This window comes from Neopelma chrysocephalum, unplaced genomic scaffold (assembly GCF_003984885.1).
Source record: "Neopelma chrysocephalum unplaced genomic scaffold, ASM398488v2 Primary Assembly neopelma1_149, whole genome shotgun sequence".
In the NCBI taxonomy this organism is placed as follows: Eukaryota; Metazoa; Chordata; class Aves; order Passeriformes; family Pipridae; genus Neopelma; species Neopelma chrysocephalum.
The window spans coordinates 1,138,696-1,159,870 of NW_020897811.1; the positions used below are offsets into that span (position 1 = coordinate 1,138,696).

Genomic DNA, 21,175 nt, shown 5'->3' on the forward strand with positions numbered 1-21,175 from the left:
GCAAATCCACTAGCCAGTGCCTACAGAGGATTTGCACAGACACACAACCTATTTTTAAGGTACCAGGTACAGGTTGCCAGATATTACAAGGAGTTTTGTTGGGTCTTCATGCAACATGCAAAGGGGATGTGATGGTCTGTGCAATATGGGCTGCAAAACCTGAGCTGCTATAAAACAGACCTGTTAAGCCAACAATATTTGGTGTTATCAGAAACATGTCAGGTGCCCAAGGCAAAAACAGGAAAGTGATGTTCCAGTGGCTCACCAGGTGTTGCAGTCCTTAGTCACTGTCTCTCCCTTGGCATATTCTCTTCCATTGTGGAAACATGGGCATCTCTCAGGAGCAACACACCTGTTTTCATGTCGCACCTACCAAAACACAGAGTTTGTCACAACGTGGGTCTGTTGGTACCTGTCCCAACAAAGGGCAGCAAGGAGTGAGGAGCAAACAAAGAACATGTGGATGAAGAGTAAAGCAACAGAGAGACAAAATGGTTCAAGACTATCTAAGGTAAGACAAGGTACAGCACTAATAATATTTTGCCCCCATAAACATAAATAGAACTATGGGTAGATATATTACATCTTGCTCCCACCAGTTTGAGCTGCTGGGGGAATGGATCAGATTATACAAGAATGTCACAATGAGAAAGTCCAATTTGACCCAAAGCAGGGTGCAGTGGGGATAAAACAGGTGAACCCAAATATGGAGAGCAGGTGAATAGCACATACTTCTCACACACAGCAAACTGAAGGAAGGCCTATCAGAAAAGCAGCCAGACACAGGACTCAGCTGGACTAAAAACAGAATTAGGATCACTGAGGAGGAGACCAGGAGCCACAGTGCCAGAAGAATCCGTGTGCAAATGCAGATCCTGTTGTCACAGACAACAGACTCTTAACAAAGCCCACTCTCCTCTGTCAGCTCCCCTCTAAAAATTGCAGTAACCATTTAGTTTCTTTCAAATCCTTTTTACTTCCTAGAAAGCAAGATAAATATCAACTCACTTGAGATTTTATTCCACTCTCACAAACTCAGTTGCTGGGAAATAGGTCATTATCTACTATCTACAGTTTTTTCTTTTTCAGTTTTACCCTACTGATCTTAGTTTCTCTTTGTATAAAAACAAATAATTTTTCCCTGCTTAAATTTAAAAAAAAAGAAAGTAACCAAACAAAAACAAGCAATGCCTTTAGACTATTTGGTTTTTTTCCATTCCTTTTCTCTTTTCTTTTTCTGTGACTACTTTCCATTTTGAAGACACTTAGTTTTAGAGAATCAAAACACAACCAAAACTGGCTATGCTGAATTTTCACTCGGTCATGGTTCTGCAAAGTCAGGGATAGATTTGGCTCTTGCTTCATGGAATACCTAAATGGAGAGCTCTTCCCCTTTCTCTCATTCAAAAGTCACAAAATATCACCTTCCCACTTTAAACTCGTTCAAATCATTAAAATAGTTTCTTTTTTACCATTAAATACGGGCCAGTGAGATCAATGCAGTCTGAACGCCAGGTTAATAAAGAAGAACAAATCTGCCTTTTCCTATGGGGACCTAGAACTGCCACACAGAACAACTAATAAAAAAGATTTCACAGCCCAGAGTCCCTTCATTCTCATGCAGTTTCACGTGCTCTGTAGCTTGTGGAAAGCTGTACTATGCCAAATAAAAACCCTCCAGTAGAAGCAAGATGGAAACAAAGAAATGCTTTTTTAGATGATAGAGTTGCAGCTCTGCCTCAGACTTAATAGTTACAAAGGATGGTGAGAAAACAGTCCAGAGAAGACCACATGTTCCCAAGGGAGTTTAATTCCTTCTTTCCTTCCTTCCTGGTGGCATTTAGAAAAAAAAAAAAAGCACTATATGACTTCACACTCCTGGCTACGTTTGAGTTTTTGCAGAGTGTTCAGCAACACAGTTCACAATAAACTCGGGGGCTTGCCTTGGGATACAAAACTTGGGATTAGACATCTGGTTAGTAAAAGAAGGATTAGGACCTATTCTACTTGCTCCTCAACATCTTCACAGACTGGTATTAGTATTTCTATCACAACCAGTTAAGCAACTGTTGATCCAGTGACAAAGAGGGGAGAGCACCTTGTCTGGACACTGCAGAGTGGGTGGGTTGGATTTAGAAAGCAGGACATAAAAACCCGAGGTGGACTTTGACCAGATGACTAAACATTTTTTGCTGCAAAACTCAATGAATTATGATTTTGTTAACAGTAACACACACAATCTACTGGTCATACTGACACCACATCCAAAAGCTGGTGTACATCTGGCAGCCCAATGCCATGCAGCATTACAAGCATTATCTGGTACTACAAGACCAGTAGCACTATCCACAAACAGCTGGGTTTTCTGGGGAAGTCATAGAATCATAGATTCAGCTGGGTTGGAAGGGACCTCTGAGATCATCAAGTCCAACCCTCGATCCCCTACCGCTGTGGTTACCAGACCATGGCACTGATGCCACATTCAATCCATCTTAAAAACCTCCAGGGATGGAGAATCCACCACTTCCCTGGGCAGAATTTCTTCCTAATATGCAACCTAAACCTGCCCTGGCACAGCTTAAGACCATGTCCTCTTGTCTTGCTGATAACTGCCTGGGAGAAGAGACCAACCCCCACCTGGGTCCCCCCTCCTGTCAGGGAGTTGTAGAGAGTGATGAGGTCTCCCCTGAGCCTCCTCTTCTCCAGGCTGAGCCCCCCCAGCTCCCTCAGCCTCTCCTCACAGCACTTGTGCTCCAGTCCCTTCACCAGCCTCGTTGCTCTTCTCTGGACCTGCTCCAGGACTTCAATATCCTTCCTCAACTGAGGGGCCCAGAACTGGACACAGCACTCGAGGTGTGGCCTCACTAGCGCTGAGTACAGGGGAAGAATCACTTCCCTGCTCCTGCTGCCACACTGTTCCTGATCCAGGCCAGGATGCCTTTGGCCTTCTTGGCCACCCGGGCACACTGCTGGCTCCTGTTCAGCTTCCTGTCAATCCAAACTCCCAGGTCCCTCTCTGCCTGGCATAGGTTCCTCAATACAACAGTAGATAGCAGTTAATACGGAGATTTAACAATCCTGAGTGCTTGAGATGAGCTATGGGGAGGCAACCCCCAGAAAAGACAGGTCTGTAATGAGAACAGCTGCTGTTTGCACCACTAAACACCCTCATGAAGATGCTCTACATCCATGGGATTACAAATGGTTGACTAGCTAATGATTCCCCCACTACTGAGGGAGAAAGAAATGTCCGTCATTTCCTTGCTCTGCCTTATTAATTGCTAAACGACAAAGTCTTGCAAAGGAAAGGACAATATTACAGATTTCAGAAGCTTTAAGATTCTTCTCACCTAAACTTACAGGGGGTGATTATCCCACACTGCTCTGCACTGGTGTGGCCTCACCTCAAGTATGGGGGCAGTTTGGGCACCACGATATGAGAAGGATCTAAAGCTGTCCGAGTGTCCAAAGGAGGGACACAAAGATGGTGAAGGATTTGCAGGGGAAGCCACACCAGAAGCGGCTGAGGGCACTCGGTCTGTTCAGCTGGAGAAGAGGAGACTGAGGAGACACCTCACAGCACCTGCAGCTTCCTCAGAAGGGGAAGCAGAGGGGCAGAAACTCATCTCTTTGAGCCCAGGGACAGGACTCGAGGGAATGGCTGGAGCTGTGTCAAGGCAGTTTTAGGCTGGATATCGGGAAAAGGTTTTTCCCCCAGAGGGTGGTTGGGCACTGACCAGGCTCCCCGGGGCAGTGGGCACAGCACCAAGGCTGACAGAGCTCAAGGAGTGTTTGGACAAAGCTCTCAGGCACAGGGTGGATTCTTGGGGTTGTCCTGTGCAGGGCCAGGAGCCAGACTCGATGATCCTTGTAGATCCCTTCACACTCAGGAGATTCTCTGATTCTAAACTCCATCTCAATAAGCCTAAACTTTGATCTCTCTTGGTCAACACAATTCAGTGAGTATCTCTGTGTCAAGGGAAGCTCGGATATTCACTTTGTTCCTCCTGACACACCTGCGGGGCTTCAGCAGAAAGTCAGCCAAAGGTATAAAGGAGTGTGGGATTAAGTAAAGGAAGTGGGTCATATTAGAAGCCAATAGTTAATAGGCTTCAGAATAATAGACTGGCCTGGGTTGGAAGGGACCTTAAAGTACACCTAGTTCCAATCCCCTGCCATGGGTAGGGACACCTTCCACTAGCCCAGGTTGCTCAGAGCCCCATCCAGCCTGACCTTGGACACTTCCAGGGATGGGGCAGCCACAGCTTCTCTGGGCAACCTGTGCCAGGGCCTCACCACCCACAGTAACGAATTTCTTCCATAAATATACTATTTTAACTAAAACAGCTTGTGACTATTTCTGTGCAGACGAAGACAAGTCAAAAACATGTCAGGAGAGAGCATCAAAATGTGCTGGTTAACACTTGACTTTTCTTTCTTACATTAGCTGTACACTTCTTATGTTTATGTACCCACCTCCTCATGAAGACATAATACAGGATAAGCCTCCACTGAAAAAAAAAAAAACAACATAGCTAGCTAGCTGGAAAAATCAAAATAACACTCAGGTAAATTTTAGTTGAAAATAGTTTGGAAGGAAAAAAAAAACCAACCTTCCAAACTTTCCTGATTAATATGTTTAGGGTTTATATTTTTTTCATTTTTCTACTGATATAAAGTTCTAGAAATAGTTTTATTTCAGCAGTCAGAATGTAACAAAATGTTTTATTTAACTTTTAAACCTTAGTTTTTCTTCAGTTGTTGGAAATTGAAAGAAACTAATTTTCTAGTTTTGGAGTGTCTGGATTTTGTGCTTTCTGATTGTTCTGCTCCTCTTTTTCCCCAGAAAGGTGGTTAACACTCCATTTGTATATTTATTAATATTTTCCAATGGGAAAAACCTGGAGTGCAGTAAACTAATCTGAGAAAGCATATTTTTCCCCACACTTCTGCACATATGTTATGATTTATCTTTTCTGCTCTGCAAAAGGGTGACAAGTATGGAGAATTTCCTACCCTCCAGATGATCAAAGACAGAAAAAGAAAAACTACTTTTTGTGACATACTGAACATTTTTATTTGCTAGAAATCAAAACAATGTAAAATACTAAGTCAAGATGAACTGGAAAACTTATTTTTCAGTTGAAAGAAATTAGATTTTATCTGCATTTTCTGGGGAAATAATCAATTGGTTGGCAGTTTCTCACCCCAGCAAATTTTCTAATTCAAATCAAATCAGCTGGAGCATCATGTTCATGAGCAATCATTGATTTATTTTTTTTTTCATTATTTTTCAGATATGTAATTGAAAATTGGCAGGGTATTTGTCCACACAGATTTTAGACTACAGATTCCTCTGTTTAAAACTGATAACTCAACTAACTGACCTGTGTATATCCCTTTACACGTGTAGGGATAACTTAATTACATATTAACAGCCACATACACTTGCAAATTGTACTGGAGAGCTGTTTATGTAAACTACATGTCTGACTGTGTTTCCTGATGGTATCATAAAATCATGGAATGGTTTGGGTTGGAAGAGACCTTAAAGATCATCTTGTTCCAACCCCCTGCCATGGGCAGGGACACCTTCCACTAGCCCAGGTTGCTCAGAGCCCCATCCAACCTGGCCTTGGACACTTCCAGGGAAGGGTGAATCCACTACTTATGAACCATTTTAGGCAAGCAAGAAGATTAATTTTTTTGCTAACAAGTTATCCACGATCATTGATAATTTTCATATGCTACAGTACCAAAAAAAAAAGTGTTCAGTAAAAAGGCATAGTTTCTTCCAGAACGTGCAAATATTTATGGGAATAAATATTCAGTAATCAATAATTCCCACAGACCTTCCTGCAAACAGTAGCTCACCTCTGTGAGTGCTAGTAAATTAATCAGGATTACAGAACACCAACAAGGGAGACCAACCTGTAAAAGAAATATTCCTTTCTTTTTCCACTCCCCTTATTGCTCACTTCTGTTGGCACAAGTCTGGAAAACACAGACTTTGTGACTTTGCAGAGCTTTGTCTCAGTGTGCCCAGCCTAAATTAGAAAGAGGATGTCAGGATGGAAAGCAGCAGCTGGTCACCACCCCAGATCCTTCTCTCGTTGGCAGGTAATTCTGGGAGCACAAAGGCTCACTGAAGAACACAGAAATAAGAAAAAATTCTCCCCCAAACCTCATCCTATCGGTGAGGAGGAAACTGCTCTTTGACAACCAGCTGGCAGGTCCTGTGGAGCCAGGAGTAACACATGGAAAAGGGGACCCACACGGCAAAGGCACTGGGGTTGATCCCATCTTTGCACGGCCGTGGTTACAAGAAGATTGTCTCTACACCAGCTTTTCCCAGCATGACTTCGGTGTATCTCCTAAATTCTATTCCCCGCCAGATGGGAAGCCAAGGAGAACAAGCAATTCTAGGCCGAGTTTAGTGGAAGATTGAACCATACTGTCATCTAGTGGACAAAGAACTTAAATTTTACTAGTTCTTTAAAAATAAAAAAATACTGAGCCCCATTCTTCTATCCAGAACCTGACAAACCATCTTGAATTCAGGGGTTTGTTCCACACCACTGCAAAGTCAGCTGGAGTTTCCAATTCCACAAGGCCAAAGACTGTTCCCGTGGTAGGAATTCTATGAAGGAATTGTTTGTTCCAACTTACTGAAAAGGAATGCACAATTCTGTGCTAAACATGAAGGTTAATTACCAGGAAGCTGATTCGGGGGAGTTTTCTTTTTCCTGTTGAGTCGTTATCATAATCTGTTTTCCACAATTATGTCCAAAGATATTACCATATCCTGGAACTGAAACAAAATCTCAAGCCCCTTCACGAAATCAAAGAGGTCTGACTGTCACATACAGAGAAAAACCTGTTCACCCTGGCAATCTAGGAACTTTACAAGTCCACAAGCTTTTCTAAGCTTAGTTCTCCCACTACTATTCAGGAATATTCTTCTCTAAAAGGACATACATTTGAAAACTGAAATGTGAAAAGAAGCAACACTTTTTTTTTTAAATTGTGGTGAAAATTTATGGATGTTTTCAAATTCTGTTCTGTATTTTTCACTTTGTACCTCCAAGACATTTCACAAGCCTGAGCTTTTGCCTACAGCAGGCATTTTATTCTGGAGTAGCATCTATTGATATAAATGTGTATATAGCAGCAAAATATGGTAGCAATGTTCAAGAAATACATTAATATTAATGCTAGAAATTCTTGTATTATGAGAATTCAGGGGAGGGCTGTTTTTCTAGAAAGATAATGGAAGGAATCTGGGGGCAGAAAACACCTGTATTGATACAGAAGAGGAAAAAACAACATACCTTTACAAAAAGACATGGTTCCAAGTGAAGTTAATTGCTTTCTAAAATGGAATTTAAAGTAGTGAAGTAAATTCATTAAAGCTGAAGCCTAAGCATATACATACATCTCAACCCTAGAAGTAATAAGCCACATTTCATTTGCTAACATTCAATGTCCAATTCATATTCATGAGCCTGAACCTTGAGCAGGTATAAAGGATAAAAAAACCCTTAAAATAATATTTTTTATGTCTAGACTTCCTGGGATGCAACATTTGAGAACATCAGGCTTTCTTATGTGCTTCTCTCAGTCTGAAAACTGTACCAGCAATGTCTCCAAGCACCACAGCGATCAAAAACCATCCCAAACAAAATAAAACACACAACCTCAATTCTTTTTCCGACATATGCTAGGTGTGTTCATCTGCATTTCATGCATTGAACATCAAAAGCTTCTTAGATTCCATCACTTTCCCTGGACATGGAACTCAAAATTGCCGTTTACTGAACTTCATAAAGAGTGTGCCATGTGCTCCACCTCTGTCCTGGGCTAAAGCCCAGTCCCCTCTGAGATCCTGTGCGTGACTTTTCACCCGCCCAGATGTGTTGCACAGCACTGAACTGATGCTTGTTTCTACTGCTCAGAGAACAGCATCAAGAGAACTGCTCTCAGAAGAGACAGAGAACTGCTATTCTGCCTACTTTTTATCAGGGCTCTAAATTGACACTGAGTTCACAGTCACTGACTGAGCAAAAACCTATTTATTCTATTTAAAAAATTATTGATTAAATTTGAGGGTTGCAGTGGGACATAAACCTGAACTCCAGAAAGCATCTTAGCAGTGAAAAAAGCGTGCTCAGCACCCCACCTGCAACTCCAGGACACCTTGTGGTGTCGTCTTAGCAAGTTCTGTGTCCCACATACCTTCATGTGGGGAAGTCTCAGTTTGGTACAACACACAGGAAGGAAGCAGTAGAGATGGAGACTTGACAAGGGCAGGGACACCTTCCACTATCCCAGGTTGCTCAGAGCCCCATCCAACCTGACCTTGGACACTTCCAGGGATGGGGCAGCCACAGCTTCTCTGGGCAACCTGTGCCGGGGCCTCACCACCCTCCCAGGGAAGAATGTCTTCCTAATATCCAAACTAACCCTACTCTCTGTCAGTTTGAAGCCATTCCCCCTTGTCCTGTCACTCCAGGCCCTTGGAAATAGTCTCTCTCCACCTTTCTTGTGGGCTCCCTTCAGGTACTGGAAGGCCACAACTAAGTCACCCCAAAGCCTTCTCTTTTCCAGGCTGAACAATCCCAGTTCTCTGAGCCTTTTCTCATAGGAGAGGTGCTCCATCCCTCTAATTAACCTGGATGTGGGATCGGTATTTGGGATGTGGGTGTCTGTGTATTTCTATCTCTGACTAGGGAAGTTCAGAAAGAATGAGGAGGTGTTTAGTAGCAGAGTTGAAGAAAGACGTAAACTGGTCTTAGAAGTGAGTTTTGGCATTTTGATTATTAATTATTATTACAAACTAAAGTTCATCTTCTATGCAGATATACTAATACACATTCTTTAAACCAGCCACAATTGGACAGTCAATACCTCACAACCACCGATTTCCAAGCTGCAAGAAGACTACTGGTAGAAAAGAAGGAAGGCAAGAAAGCAAAGAGAATCTGCTTCTCTGTGCAGTTAAGCCTGCTTACCATCCCTTTTGGACAGGCACATCCAGATATGCAGCCATGGCTGATGCACTCCAAGTCATAGTTCTGGCAAGTCTTGGCACACTCCAATCCTTCTGCTCTTGGGTTGTTTGCAGGACACAAAATTGTTTCCATGGGGGGTCTGCACAACAGGCTCCTTTTTACTTTAAAGAATAATTTTACAAAAATTGCAATTAGAACTCAAGTATTGTTAGCACAGTATTTTTTCTAAAAGATGGATCAACGTTTCTAATAGAAAACTAATTTTTAGAATATAGACACTACACCACTATGCCATGAAATTGTAAAGAAAACAGTCCCTACTTTCCATGAAGTGAGCTCAGTTAGGCTGCCATAAAAGCAGGTATTCTAATACTGAAGCAAAAAAAGCTGCACTAAACATAACAGTGCAATTCCAAACATTACCCAGGTCAGCAGAAAATTGATATCCTGAGAAGCAACAGCATCACATATGATTGTATTTAGAACCACCTTCCACACGGGGTATAACAACTTTAGTGACTGTAAATAGCAACACCCTTAACTTAAATACAAGCCCTTTGAGACCTCCAGATTCCGTCAGAAGGTCAGAATGTCCCAAGATACTCCAAGTCATTATTTCAAGTAATACTAGCAATACACCTCTCTCGGGTTTTGATAAGTCTTAACACCCTGATATCAGGAAAAGTCTGCCCTAACAACATTGGTTAGAGATACACCTAGAAGGCTTCACCTGAAGAACAGGTGAGCCAACCTAGTGGTCTACCAAGAAACACTAAGCAGGTCACTACCCTGTACGTACAGTTGGATTTACAGTGTTTTCCACTAGGAGCTTTGGCAACAAGGATGCCTGGTAGTTTATCAGACAATGCAAAGACCAGCAATTACCCTTTGTCTCTAAGGCACCAGAAAATACCAACCAAAAACTTTTTCAAGCACCGTGCATTTGGCAGTGTGCCATGGAAGGCACCATGTTTGACACTACCCCTGGTGTTCACAAAGGGATCATACAACCCCTGAATATCCTGAGTCGGAAGGGACCCACAAGGATCATCAAAGTTCAGCTCCCAGATATTCCCAAGCCTCTCCAAATCCCCACTAGCCCTGTCCCCCCTGAGATGCATCCAGTCTCAAAGCCCCTCTCTGATCACAACCCCATAAATTCTATCCATATATCAGTGGGAAACCCCAAAAAGTCCCACGGCACTGCTGTTCTGTCTCCACTGCAGTGCCTAGCTCTGTGAGGCAGCTGTCAGTCTCCAGGAGGTTTTATGGCTGGAAGGCACAGTGGGAGCCTGGCAGCAGTCTGACCTGCCACAGAAAGGTTCATTTGTACCAGAAAGAAGAGTTTGCAACCTGCCAGTCAGAAGCAGGAGGTACAAGCTGGTTAGTTACTGATGGCATGAGATCCTCAAGTCTGGGGGCCTCAGATCACTGCCAAGAGACCCTTTAACCTCTTCAGCTCGAGAGAGACTGCAGTAGCTAATTATGATTTTGAAAGGTGAGACTCAATGAGTTCTGCATCCTCTCAGGCAAACATTTTGTTTCTATCCTATAACCAAGAAAAAAAAATTAGAAAAATACTCACAAGCTCACCAGCCATTGCAACCTCTGGTACTTCTTCCCTATTCTACATTATCAAGAAATTGAATAAGAAAAAAAAAACAGGAAATAATTTTTTTTTTAAGACATACTAACTTCTGGCAGACGGCTTCTCATCAGCAAAAACATCAGGCAGGAAGGCACCAGGAGCTCTGTTTGTACTGCAGTGCATGAAGCCATTTTCACAATAGCTTAAAAAAAAAAAAACAAATAGAGCTTATAGTTAATCCAATGACATATAGCTTTCACTCACATTGTGGTTTTCAGACAACAGGGAACTTGTCAGTACTAAAATTACACCTCTCATTGGGGCTGATTTGTTCTCTCCATCCACTATGTCTGTCAACCTTAGAGGCTTTCTTTAGAGTTGATGTGATATACGAACATAGTAACCCTGCTGTCTGCTAGCCCTGCCCTGCTGAATCCAGTGCATCTGCAAAGGGATAAAGCTGGGCAAGGTAACAGGCAGTTTTGCTGTGGAGAGAGGTAAGGGACCATCTAGTGCATGAAACTCAGGATTTTTGTGGTAAAGGAGAAAAGGAGAAGATACTGCTCCCAAAACTGGGCTTGCCAGGAGCTGCCCAGCAATTACATTCCTGCTCTCAGTGCACAGCTGCTCAATTTAACAATTAGAAATGCTCTTTAATATTTGTATTTCTGACAGAGGTAATTAGGTTTTAATGTTTAAGAAATGTATCACAGTACATTAAAGTGACATTTTAAAAGCCTACAGAGTAGGTATTATCAGTAATTAAACTCCATTTCAAACTGGCAGGAACTGTTCATAGAACAGGGCTAAGGAGTGTTTTCTGACTAAAGGTGGCATTTGACATTACGTGGATAGAGATGCAACAGCAAAACTCACCACTTGTTTTTTTGGAGGCACAGGAACTGACCCTGTTAAATTTTTGGATAGCTGGAGTGGCTGAGTCACAGCATTGAGGGATGAGTTACAAACGGCGCACTTACCACATGGTGTAATGATCCGAAAAAACATCCTCTGGCTGGAAGATCTCCCCATCATAGTAACAAGAGCAGTGGGACTTTGGCACACACTGCTCGTGCTCGTCCAGGTAGTGCCCAGGGGGGCAGTAGCAGCCTTCCACACAGAGCTCCTCACAGTCCTCCTCCGGGTAGGACAGGGAGCGGCAGGTCTGGTTGCACGGCGTCCCGCACTGCTGGTACACCTGCCCTTCAGGACAGGTCATTGCTGTGGGAAGACGTGCCACATGAGGGAGACTGGCATTTGACCCGAAGCCAACCAAAGGAAAAGCTGCCTACACCACACTGGGAAGTGGGATTAAAAGGTCTTTATTTATTATCATCAATAGAGGCCTGTATTGTGCTGTGTCTCCTTAACTCTGCAGCACCGGTGCAGCCGAGGGCGCTGCTTGTACAGGCACAAACAAAACCTTACTACAATCAGTGTCAGGACTGGACTTCAACTCCTGCAATGGAAACCCATGTACAAAATTTCATCCAGAACAAGCAACACGAGCTCTGTCCAACCCCTGTTATTATTTGGATAGCAGCCTTCTGTACCTGAAGATGGACTGTTTCCAAGGGCATGGAGTGACAGGGCAAGCAGGAATGGCTTCAAACTGACAGAGAGTGGTTTAGATCAGATATTAGGAAAAAAATCTTTACTATGAAGGTGATGAGGCCCTGGCACAGGTTGCCCAGAGTAGCTGTGGCTGCCCCTGGATCCCTGGAAGTGTCCAAGGTCAGGTTGGATGGGGCTCTGAGCAACCTGGGATAGTGGAAGGTGTCCCTGCCCCTGGCAGCAGATTGGAAGAAGATGAGGTCCCTTCCCACCCAGGCCATTCTACAATTCTACATGTTAGGAGCATTACAGGTGACATGTACACATTCACACCCCTCTTCCTTTCCAACATGGTTAGGGACAATTTGGTCAAAATAAGCAGAAAAGTACTTTTCTGCCTTGATAAGCAGGTGCTGCAATACTTTACAGCCTCACATCCCAGAAGCACTTAGTGATTTCCATGGAAACAGGTGCAAATAATGAAATAATTTAGCAATCATGGAGCCAAACCTTGGGTACTACCGATTTTTGATTATGAATTCATCTTTATGGAGACCAATTATGGACTTTGGAGCCACTTTGGCTTCTTTGTTCGCATAACTTTCACTTCCAGAGCGCTGATTTTGGGGCGTTCACCTCTGCACACATCAGCATCAACACTAGGTGGCAGCTATGACATTGCAGAGGAGAAGAAAACAGATTAGTATTATTAAGGGCTTTAATTTAACAGGCCTCCTGACAACCAGGATTTACAAAATCTCGTTTATAGCAACCTTCCACAGCAAACAGTCAGATTTATAAGATGATGAAGAAGGATGTTCAGCGGAGCGAGGGAAGCAGCTGCAAACAAAAGTTGGCGCATTTGTACCTCGCTAAAACCAAGATCAAAGGGTTACATAGAAAGCTCTTCCTCTTCTTATACCTGCAGAATGATGTGATAATCCCAACCCTCTCTTCCGTGAACACACAGCCCTGGGAACTGTAACAGCAGTGGCAGGAAAACAATAACAAGGCTACAGGCCTGCAGCCTCCCCCAGGTGTCAGCTGGGCTAACAAAGCAAGGACTTCATGCCAACAAACGTCTCACAAAATTCTTCTGAAATGAAGAATTACTTCTGCCTACTGAAGACAGACATGGTGGCACCAACATCTCCCCAACTTCTGTTGAGGCTCCTGCATTCCCATAGACAGGAACACAATTCCCTAACTTAAGGATCCAGCCCAGAGGAATCTAAGGTGGCTTGAATCCTCCTCCAGAGCAAAGATCTCCCAAGTTTGTGACTTGTGCCCAAACTATTTAATACATCTTTCAAAACACAGCCCAAGAAATTTACGTGTGCTCATCCACACAGTAGGCAGAGTAAATGCTTCCTAACTCAAAACTAAGTAGATGAAAGGTTCAATCATAGTAACAGGAGTCTTTGGCAGAAGCTCACAGAAACGTGCTTCTAATTTACATAAACACAATCTTTGCAGTAAATCGAATACTGAACGGGCACAGCCCAGGGCTGAGGACCATTTTAAAAATAACTTTCATCACTAAAGGCATGTCCAAGCAGGAACAACCATGAGGCCTCAGCCAAAACTATTATTTGCTACACATGAACTTCTAGAAACAAGGAACTGCTTTGACAGATTTCAGGCAGGTACAGCAGTTTACTAGACAGGATAACTGAGCCCAAAATTCTGCCCTATTTTCTAGTCAGTGGTGACACTCCCTATCCACAGTGACTACTTTACAGAGGATCCCTTTCTTAGCTCAAATTTGTAACTCATTTGGGTGAATGACTTCAAATTGAAAGAGGGCAGGTTTATATTAGATATTAGGAAGAAATTCTTCCCTGTGAGGGTGGGGAGGCCCTGGCACAGGTTGCCCAGAGAAGCTGTGGTTGCCCCATCCCTGGCAGTGTTCAAGGCCAGGTTGGATGAGGCTCTGAGCAACCTGGGATAGTGGAAGGTGTCCTTGCCTAGGGGTTGGAACTAGGTGATCCTTAAGGCCCCTTCCAACCCAAACCATTCTATGATTTTATGATTTACTTGCTCGTGCACCTATTAGGATTTTTGAAACATTCCCTCTTTTTCCAGCTATGCAACCCAATGCCATGCTCACAGTCCATCTCCCACTCCACTGCTCCATCACCTCCCAGCAACATCTGTTTTTAACAGTAAAAAGGCGAGACAACTGACCTGGGAGGGGACTTGTCTGTACACTGTGTAATACACTGCCACTAAAAAAAACCTCCATCCCATTATTGCCAGGAAAATGAGAGGAAAAGGCAAGGTACATTCAGTCTTTGTGGATGCCTGTTATGAAAACTAAACAGCTCAACACTGTGCTCTGAAGCACAGCCTACCCCAGGAATAACATGAGAAACAGTGGGAACACATTGGAAAAATGTGCATGCATCAGACAGCTCATGCAGCTTTTGTGGGTGGAGTGAAAGGGGCATAAACCCCAACCAGTTTCTTGGGTAACACAAGGTGAAAGTGTCAGAGGCTCTGGGTGAAGGTGTACCCTGTCAGGACTAGATTTAACACAGCTCCTCCCTCCATGCTGAGGCTCATCATGTGATGTAGCCACCCCCAAATGCTGCTCAGAGCCTGCCCTTAATTCCCCACTCCATCACTCTTGGATTTATCCTATACAGATCCTCTTACAGAAGCCATGCAAAGACAAGGACTGTCCCAGCACTACCACCTCAAGGAAAATAGTGGGCTTATCAATGGGTCCTAAAAACTGAAGATCAAGGGACCTGTTGACTGAATCCCCTTTGCCAAAGAACAATACATGCATACATATAGACACATATGCTACAGAGAATCATAGAATCATTTATATTGGAAAAGACCCTAAAGATCATTAAATCCAACCATTAAAGTAACATTATCAACTCCAATACTAAACCATGTCCCTAAGCGCCACATTCGCACAACTTTTAAATACCTCCAAAAATCACCATCCTGGGCAGCCCATTCCAATGCCTGACAACCCTTTATGTGAAGAAATTCTTCCTAATATCAAATCTAAACCTCCGCTGAGGCTATTTTCTCTTGTTCTGTCACTTGTTACATGGGAGAAGAGACCAACTCCCACCTGGTTACAACCTCCTTTCAGGGAGTTGTGGAGAGCAAAAAGGTCCCACCAGACCCTCCTGTTCTCCAGGCTGAGGCCCCCCAGCTTCCTGAGCCCCTACTCATGGGGCTTACTCTCCAGACCCTTCCCCAGCTCTGTTGCCCTTCTCTGGACACCTCAATGTCCTTCCAGCAGTGAGGGGCCCAGAACTGGACACAGAATTTGAGGTGTGGCCTCACCAGTGCCCAGCACAGGGGGACAATCCCTGTCCTGGTCCTGCTGTCACACTATTGCTGATTCAAGCCAGGTGCCATTGGCCTCTTGCCCCCCTGGGCACACCTGGGCTCATGTCCAGCCGCTGTCACCAGCACCCCCAGGGCCTTTCCCAACAGGCACTTTCCAGCCCCTCTGCCCCAGCCTGGAGCTGCAGGGGGTTGTTGTGACCCAAGGGCAGGACCCGGCACTGGGTCTTGTTGAACCTCATCCCACTGGCCATCGATCCAGCCTGTCCAGACCCCTCTGCAGAGCCTTCCTGCCCTCCAGCAGATCAACACTCCCACACAACTTGGTGTCATCTGCAAACTAACTCAGGGAACACTCAATCCCTCCACCCAGACAATTGATAAAAATACCAAATAAAACTGGCTCCAGTATTGAGCCCTTGTGAAGCGGTGTTAAATCCAGCCACCAGCTGGATTTAACTCCAGTCACCACCACTCTCTGGGCTCAACCATCCAGCCTGGTTTTTAACCAGTTTTTTACATGGAGGTTCATGACCCTGTCACAGTATGACCTGTCTGCTCCTCCTATCCAGCATGAAGGGATTGGCTCTGGTGCTTAATCATGGTGGGCTGCAGGGGTGTGAGTCAGGTCTTAAATAATCAAACAGCAACTAAAATAATAAAGACATGGGAGTTGTTAGCCTGACACACAGCAGAACTGCTGTGCTGCATTAATGACTTTTCTCCCTGACAATCTTCCACTTCAAATCAAGCAAACTGGTTCTGTCAAGTCATTTCCCAAGAAACCAAACCTCTGTGGACCAAGGCAGGAGTGGAGCACACATTCAGTGCAATGGGCCATCAGCACAAATTACACAAGCTGCACATTCACATCTTGAGACCATTAAAAGAGGGATAGCTCTCCTTCATGTGACAGGAGATGTCTTGGGCATCAGAAGCATTTAATGGGGGCTGATGGATCTGCAGTCAGGGAAATCATCACAGTGTGAGAGCACAAAGCTCAGAATGTAATGCACAGATAGGAAGGAGCAGCTCTGCACTATTAAAGTTTAATTGTGAAAATTGACTTGCTCAATTACAGAAAGAACAATGGTGCATTATCACTGCACCATTTGTTTCAGCCTCCAGACCTGCAGAGTTTTAAAAGGATTTTTATTACATTACTCTTCCACTATCTGAACATTTACATAAATTAGGTAAAATATTATGAAACCATGCAGCACTTAAACACAAACTGGTTTGTTCTCATTCGCAGTAAATACTCTCCAGCCTCCAGGAGCTGTGGTTACTGACTTTACTTGTACAGACCCTACCAGGTGGAAGGCCAATGACCCCTCTTTTTCATTCTTTTCCAATTTCTACACACTCAGTTTATAAACGTTCTTCCCACCCTCTGTTTGGAAAGAAGCAGCAGAACAGATCTGGAGAGCTGCCAAGCACACATACTTTTCCCCAAAATTTTCAATTGTCTTCTTTCCTTAACAACAAAGTTGCTCAGGAAAATGGAAAAACATCCACTTCACAAATATTTATGGGGAAGAGAGTGCCCATGCTCGATCAAAATTGCATTGCAATGGATTTTTTCCTACCACATTGACCCAACAGAGAAAGAAAAGAAATAAAAGGTGTTGGATTCTTCTGCTCCAGCCTCTTAGCCACTTAGCTGCTAATCTTGCACTGGATAAGAGATGTCAGAGAGCCTGTGGGATCTCCATCCCCATCCTTGGAGATACTCAAAACTTATCTGGATATGATCTCAGGCAACCTACAGTAAGTTAGCCCTGCTATGAGAAGGGGGGTACCACAAGACTGCCAAAATTCCCTTCTGATATAAGTTTGTCTTGACCAAGTACCTGCCTTTGTGCTTTCTCCAACCCTTCACGTTCAGCTACATCAGGAGTCACTGGTGAGATCAGGACATGGGAAGCATGGGCCTCAAAAGAAGGCAATTCATGCATTACTGCAAATCACTTGGAGATTCCTACCCTGGGATAGTCAGAAAGTTTCCAGGTGAATACCTAAAGCTCAAATACAATGAAAATGGAAATCCAGTTAAAAGTTGTACAGAGGTATAGCAGCTGAGTGCTTCTCTCCCCCAGTGCAGAGCAGTGTCTGGGAAGAGTTTTTGCATCCTTGCTAGTGTAGAGGAAAGACAGACTCTCTCATCATGCCACAAGAAATATTTGGCACCTTGCAGGAATCATCTCATTCTAGATTTCTCATCCAACATTGTCAGAAAAATTCCTTCAAGAGAAGGAATATAAGTGGGGTGTGGCAGCATTTCACTTACGGCAGAAGTCAGGTTCTCTCCACTGGACCAGGATGCCCTTCCTGGCACAGGCTGCTGCATAATTAGCAACAGCAGAGCACAGGCAATCCTTGCCACTGGAGCAGGAGCAAACATCAAAGCGACAGTTCTTCACGTAGGGAGTGGGATTGACTTCATGGTGACAGGGTTCAAACGCAGGAGACATCAGAATTGAGCAGGAGTCCTCGGCATATTTGGCTACAAAGAGAAAAATTACATGTTTGCACTGAATCAATCAGTGGCCTGCAAGAAAAGCACAGAAGAATAAAACAGGATCAAGCAGGCACAGATAACATCATAGCTCATATGTCATGAGCTCTACTGAAAGAATAATGCTTCACTGGTAAAACAAATCAAGGAAAAGCAATGCTTTTATATTCTGTTACTGCTGTTTCTGGTGCTGTACTTCCTTTTACAGGGCCTTTGCTTTCTGCTGCTTTTTATATTTGCAAAATTAAACCCTCTAGGCTGCACTACACTCACGAATCACCAGTGCCTGCTCTGACCTACAGCCAGAAATTTTTTTCTGTGCTTGCTTCTCCCAGGAATCAGAGGTTGCTGGAACATCTGGGACAAGAAAATTGCTCTGAGAATTTGTCCCCATTGTCCAGCCAGGAGAGCCAAGCAGTGTGGAGGGAAGAAGGAAGGTTGTCTGTTGGGATGTAGTAAATGAGGGAGACAAGGAATTGAGAAAAGTGTTCAAGCTCTAAGCACAGAGGGACCAAGAAAAGGTGTTTTCTCCATCCAGAGGATAAACATGGTATTGCTCACACTTGCAAGAGGTGTGCTGTGACTGTGATGGTCTAACTCCAGCTGTGGTCCAAACTGATCAGCAGCATGATTCCACATTACTGATTTTGTTTTCAATTTTCACAAAATATTACATTTTCCTGCATTGATCTGAGCCTCTGGGGGTTGTTTTTGTTGTTGTTTGCAAGGTTTTTTTAAACATATATTACAGCTGCCCTGCTGGTAATGTAAGCACCATTAGCTTCTTCTCTTTCTCTTTATTTTCTTCTATTTATTTTCAGTTGTTATTGCAGCTTCTTCTCTTGATCTTTATTTTATTTTAATTTTTAGAGGGGTTTTTTTCATGTAAAATGAAAGATCACAGTTTGCAATACATTTTCATTTTGGATAGATTTCAGTACCTAAACGAGGATTGAGGTTGCACGGGTCACTGTCTTGTTTTAACAAGTCTTGGCAGTCTGCATTGAGCTTCCAGGAGTTTCCAAAATCTTCCAGAAGAGATTCCACCATGCCAGAAGGTGTAAGAAAATCATCCCCTTGGTTTCCATTGTAATTCCCACATAGGCCACACATCCTTTCGGAATAGACTGGAGACAGCTGAGGAACACAACATTAGCCTGGTCATCCTGCAGAACAGGTTACCATGGTATAGCAAGATTTTTTAAAGAATTCACCATACACAATTCAATAATCAAGAAAATTATCATTAATACTCATTAAAATACTACAGATGACGTAATTCTACTACATTTTTAAACTCCTAGAGAAATGCTACTATTAGTAGCAGCAGGACAATTTTTGCACAGTACAGTGATAATTTCAGATGGTAAGTGAAGGTTATTAGGAGAAAAATAGCTTATTTTTGTGCCTTGGTCATCAGTCCAGTTCAGTCTTTCCCTGTTTTCCCACTTCATGCATATAAACAAGCAGGGCAACACTGGGAGTTGCATATTTTTAACATAGTGAGATGATTAAACTTCCAAGGGCAATTTGGGAAAAGATACTGCACCTGAAACTGTTTCCCATTTTAAAGGAAAATTTGAAGATGAGGGAAATTTAAACAGGCTGTATTGTCACAAAACAGAGGCAATATCAGAGGAGATGTTTTCCTCAACCTTATTGAGGGGAAAATCAGGAAGAAACTACTACCCCTAAAGCTACCTCACATTAGAACTTCCTCCTGCCTAGAGGAACTTCTGACACAGTAAAAGCAGCATTGCTAACAACCCACAGAGCAGATGCACTTTTTACCCTGCCTTATTCCTGCTGCAAATCCAGGGGCAGCTGAAATGTGACCCTAAACCTAGAGGTAAACAGGGAGAAATCTCCTAAGCAACATCCGCAACACAAAGGCACCAACAGGTTTTATTTTAGTAGGAACTGTCAGTTTGTATTAGAAGTAAAGCTCTGGGACATCACAGGTACTACCAACTACCTGGGAGCTGACTCAGGGTTTTAATGCATAATTAAAGATAAAAAACATCCTCCAAAAGATACCCTAACACTACCCACCATTCAAACGAGGTGGTCAGAGAGTAAATATGGAGCATCAAAAGAAACAACCATGAATTATTAGAGCATAATGAGTCCTTACTACTCCAACAGCCAAGGAAGCTACTCTTTCATGTACTCTGCAGATGGAATAATGACTCATAGAAATCCCAGTTCTGGTGTATTTTAGAGGGGAAGCTCAAATCACAAATATCAAGCAGTCACAGAAAGGGGAGCCTTCTAAGGAACACAGAAAGAATTTTTGCCAGAAGCCTGGCCAAGGTAATGGAAGTGTATCACTTCCCCCAATTGTCAGAAATACTTGGCAACGGGTCAGTCTACAAATCCAGCATAAATTAACTCTCCAAAAGCAGTTGAAAAGATGCTTTAGATACCCAGCAAGGGAAGGAGCAGATGACTGGAGAAACTTCCACCACTTTTATGGGCAGAGGATGTGGAGCACAAAATTAGATTTGCTTTAAGGGAGAGAAAAAATTTGCCAGGCAATACAGGCCTCTGACCAGGCAGAAAAATACTTTGAATACTGAGGAAAGTCAGACTTCTGAAACGTGCCAAGGGACTGAAGTGAATCATTCTAAGCCCAAAAAGAACTCCTAGAACCCTTGGAGAACAGAAATACAGGTTAAATCAAAATAAACCAACCACAAAACCACAGGTGCTTTCCAAAGTTATTCTCGACTTCCCTTATCCGTTGTCTTTTCAATTCTTGAACTCAATTGTGAACCAGCTTTCAGGAACCTTTACACTGTGCCAGATGTGACACTTCAGCCAGATTTCAGGGCAGGCAAGGAGAATGCAAAAGCAAGGCCATGGTTCAGAGAGGGCAGCGTTCACTGCTCAGTGGAAAGTCCCAGGAAAACTGAATTTTCTGGCAAAACTCCTCTCAGTGAGCAGAACCACCCCACACAGGGTCCAGCTGCAGATCCCCTTTTACGAGGGGGGTTCAAAGGCAGCAGGGGCTGTGGTTACAGCTTCCCTTACAGCTCATTTCCTTTAAACCTGGCTTGGGTATTTCTACTCTGCTCTGGTCTGCAGCACCGACAAACCCTAATTGTTAATCAAGCCTGACTTCAAACATTCCTCACGGTAGAAGGAGCACGCAACACATCTACAAGCTAATTCCTTCTTCCTGGAAAT

The 21,175-nt window shown here is 43.5% G+C and overlaps 1 protein-coding gene across 1 annotated transcript in view; it reads right to left on the reverse strand.

Moving 5' to 3' along the window:
* Positions 1-21,175, reverse strand: part of VWF (von Willebrand factor) — a 133,665-nt gene that overhangs the window by 78,805 nt on the left and 33,685 nt on the right. Inside the window, exons 14-19 of the mRNA XM_027701142.1 lie at positions 18,928-19,123; positions 17,759-17,974; positions 11,580-11,820; positions 10,707-10,801; positions 9,012-9,172; positions 266-369 (exon numbers count right to left, since the gene is read on the reverse strand). Of these exons, the coding sequence (XP_027556943.1) occupies positions 266-369; positions 9,012-9,172; positions 10,707-10,801; positions 11,580-11,820; positions 17,759-17,974; positions 18,928-19,123 (1,013 nt within the window). The remainder of the gene's footprint in view (positions 1-265; positions 370-9,011; positions 9,173-10,706; positions 10,802-11,579; positions 11,821-17,758; positions 17,975-18,927; positions 19,124-21,175) is intronic.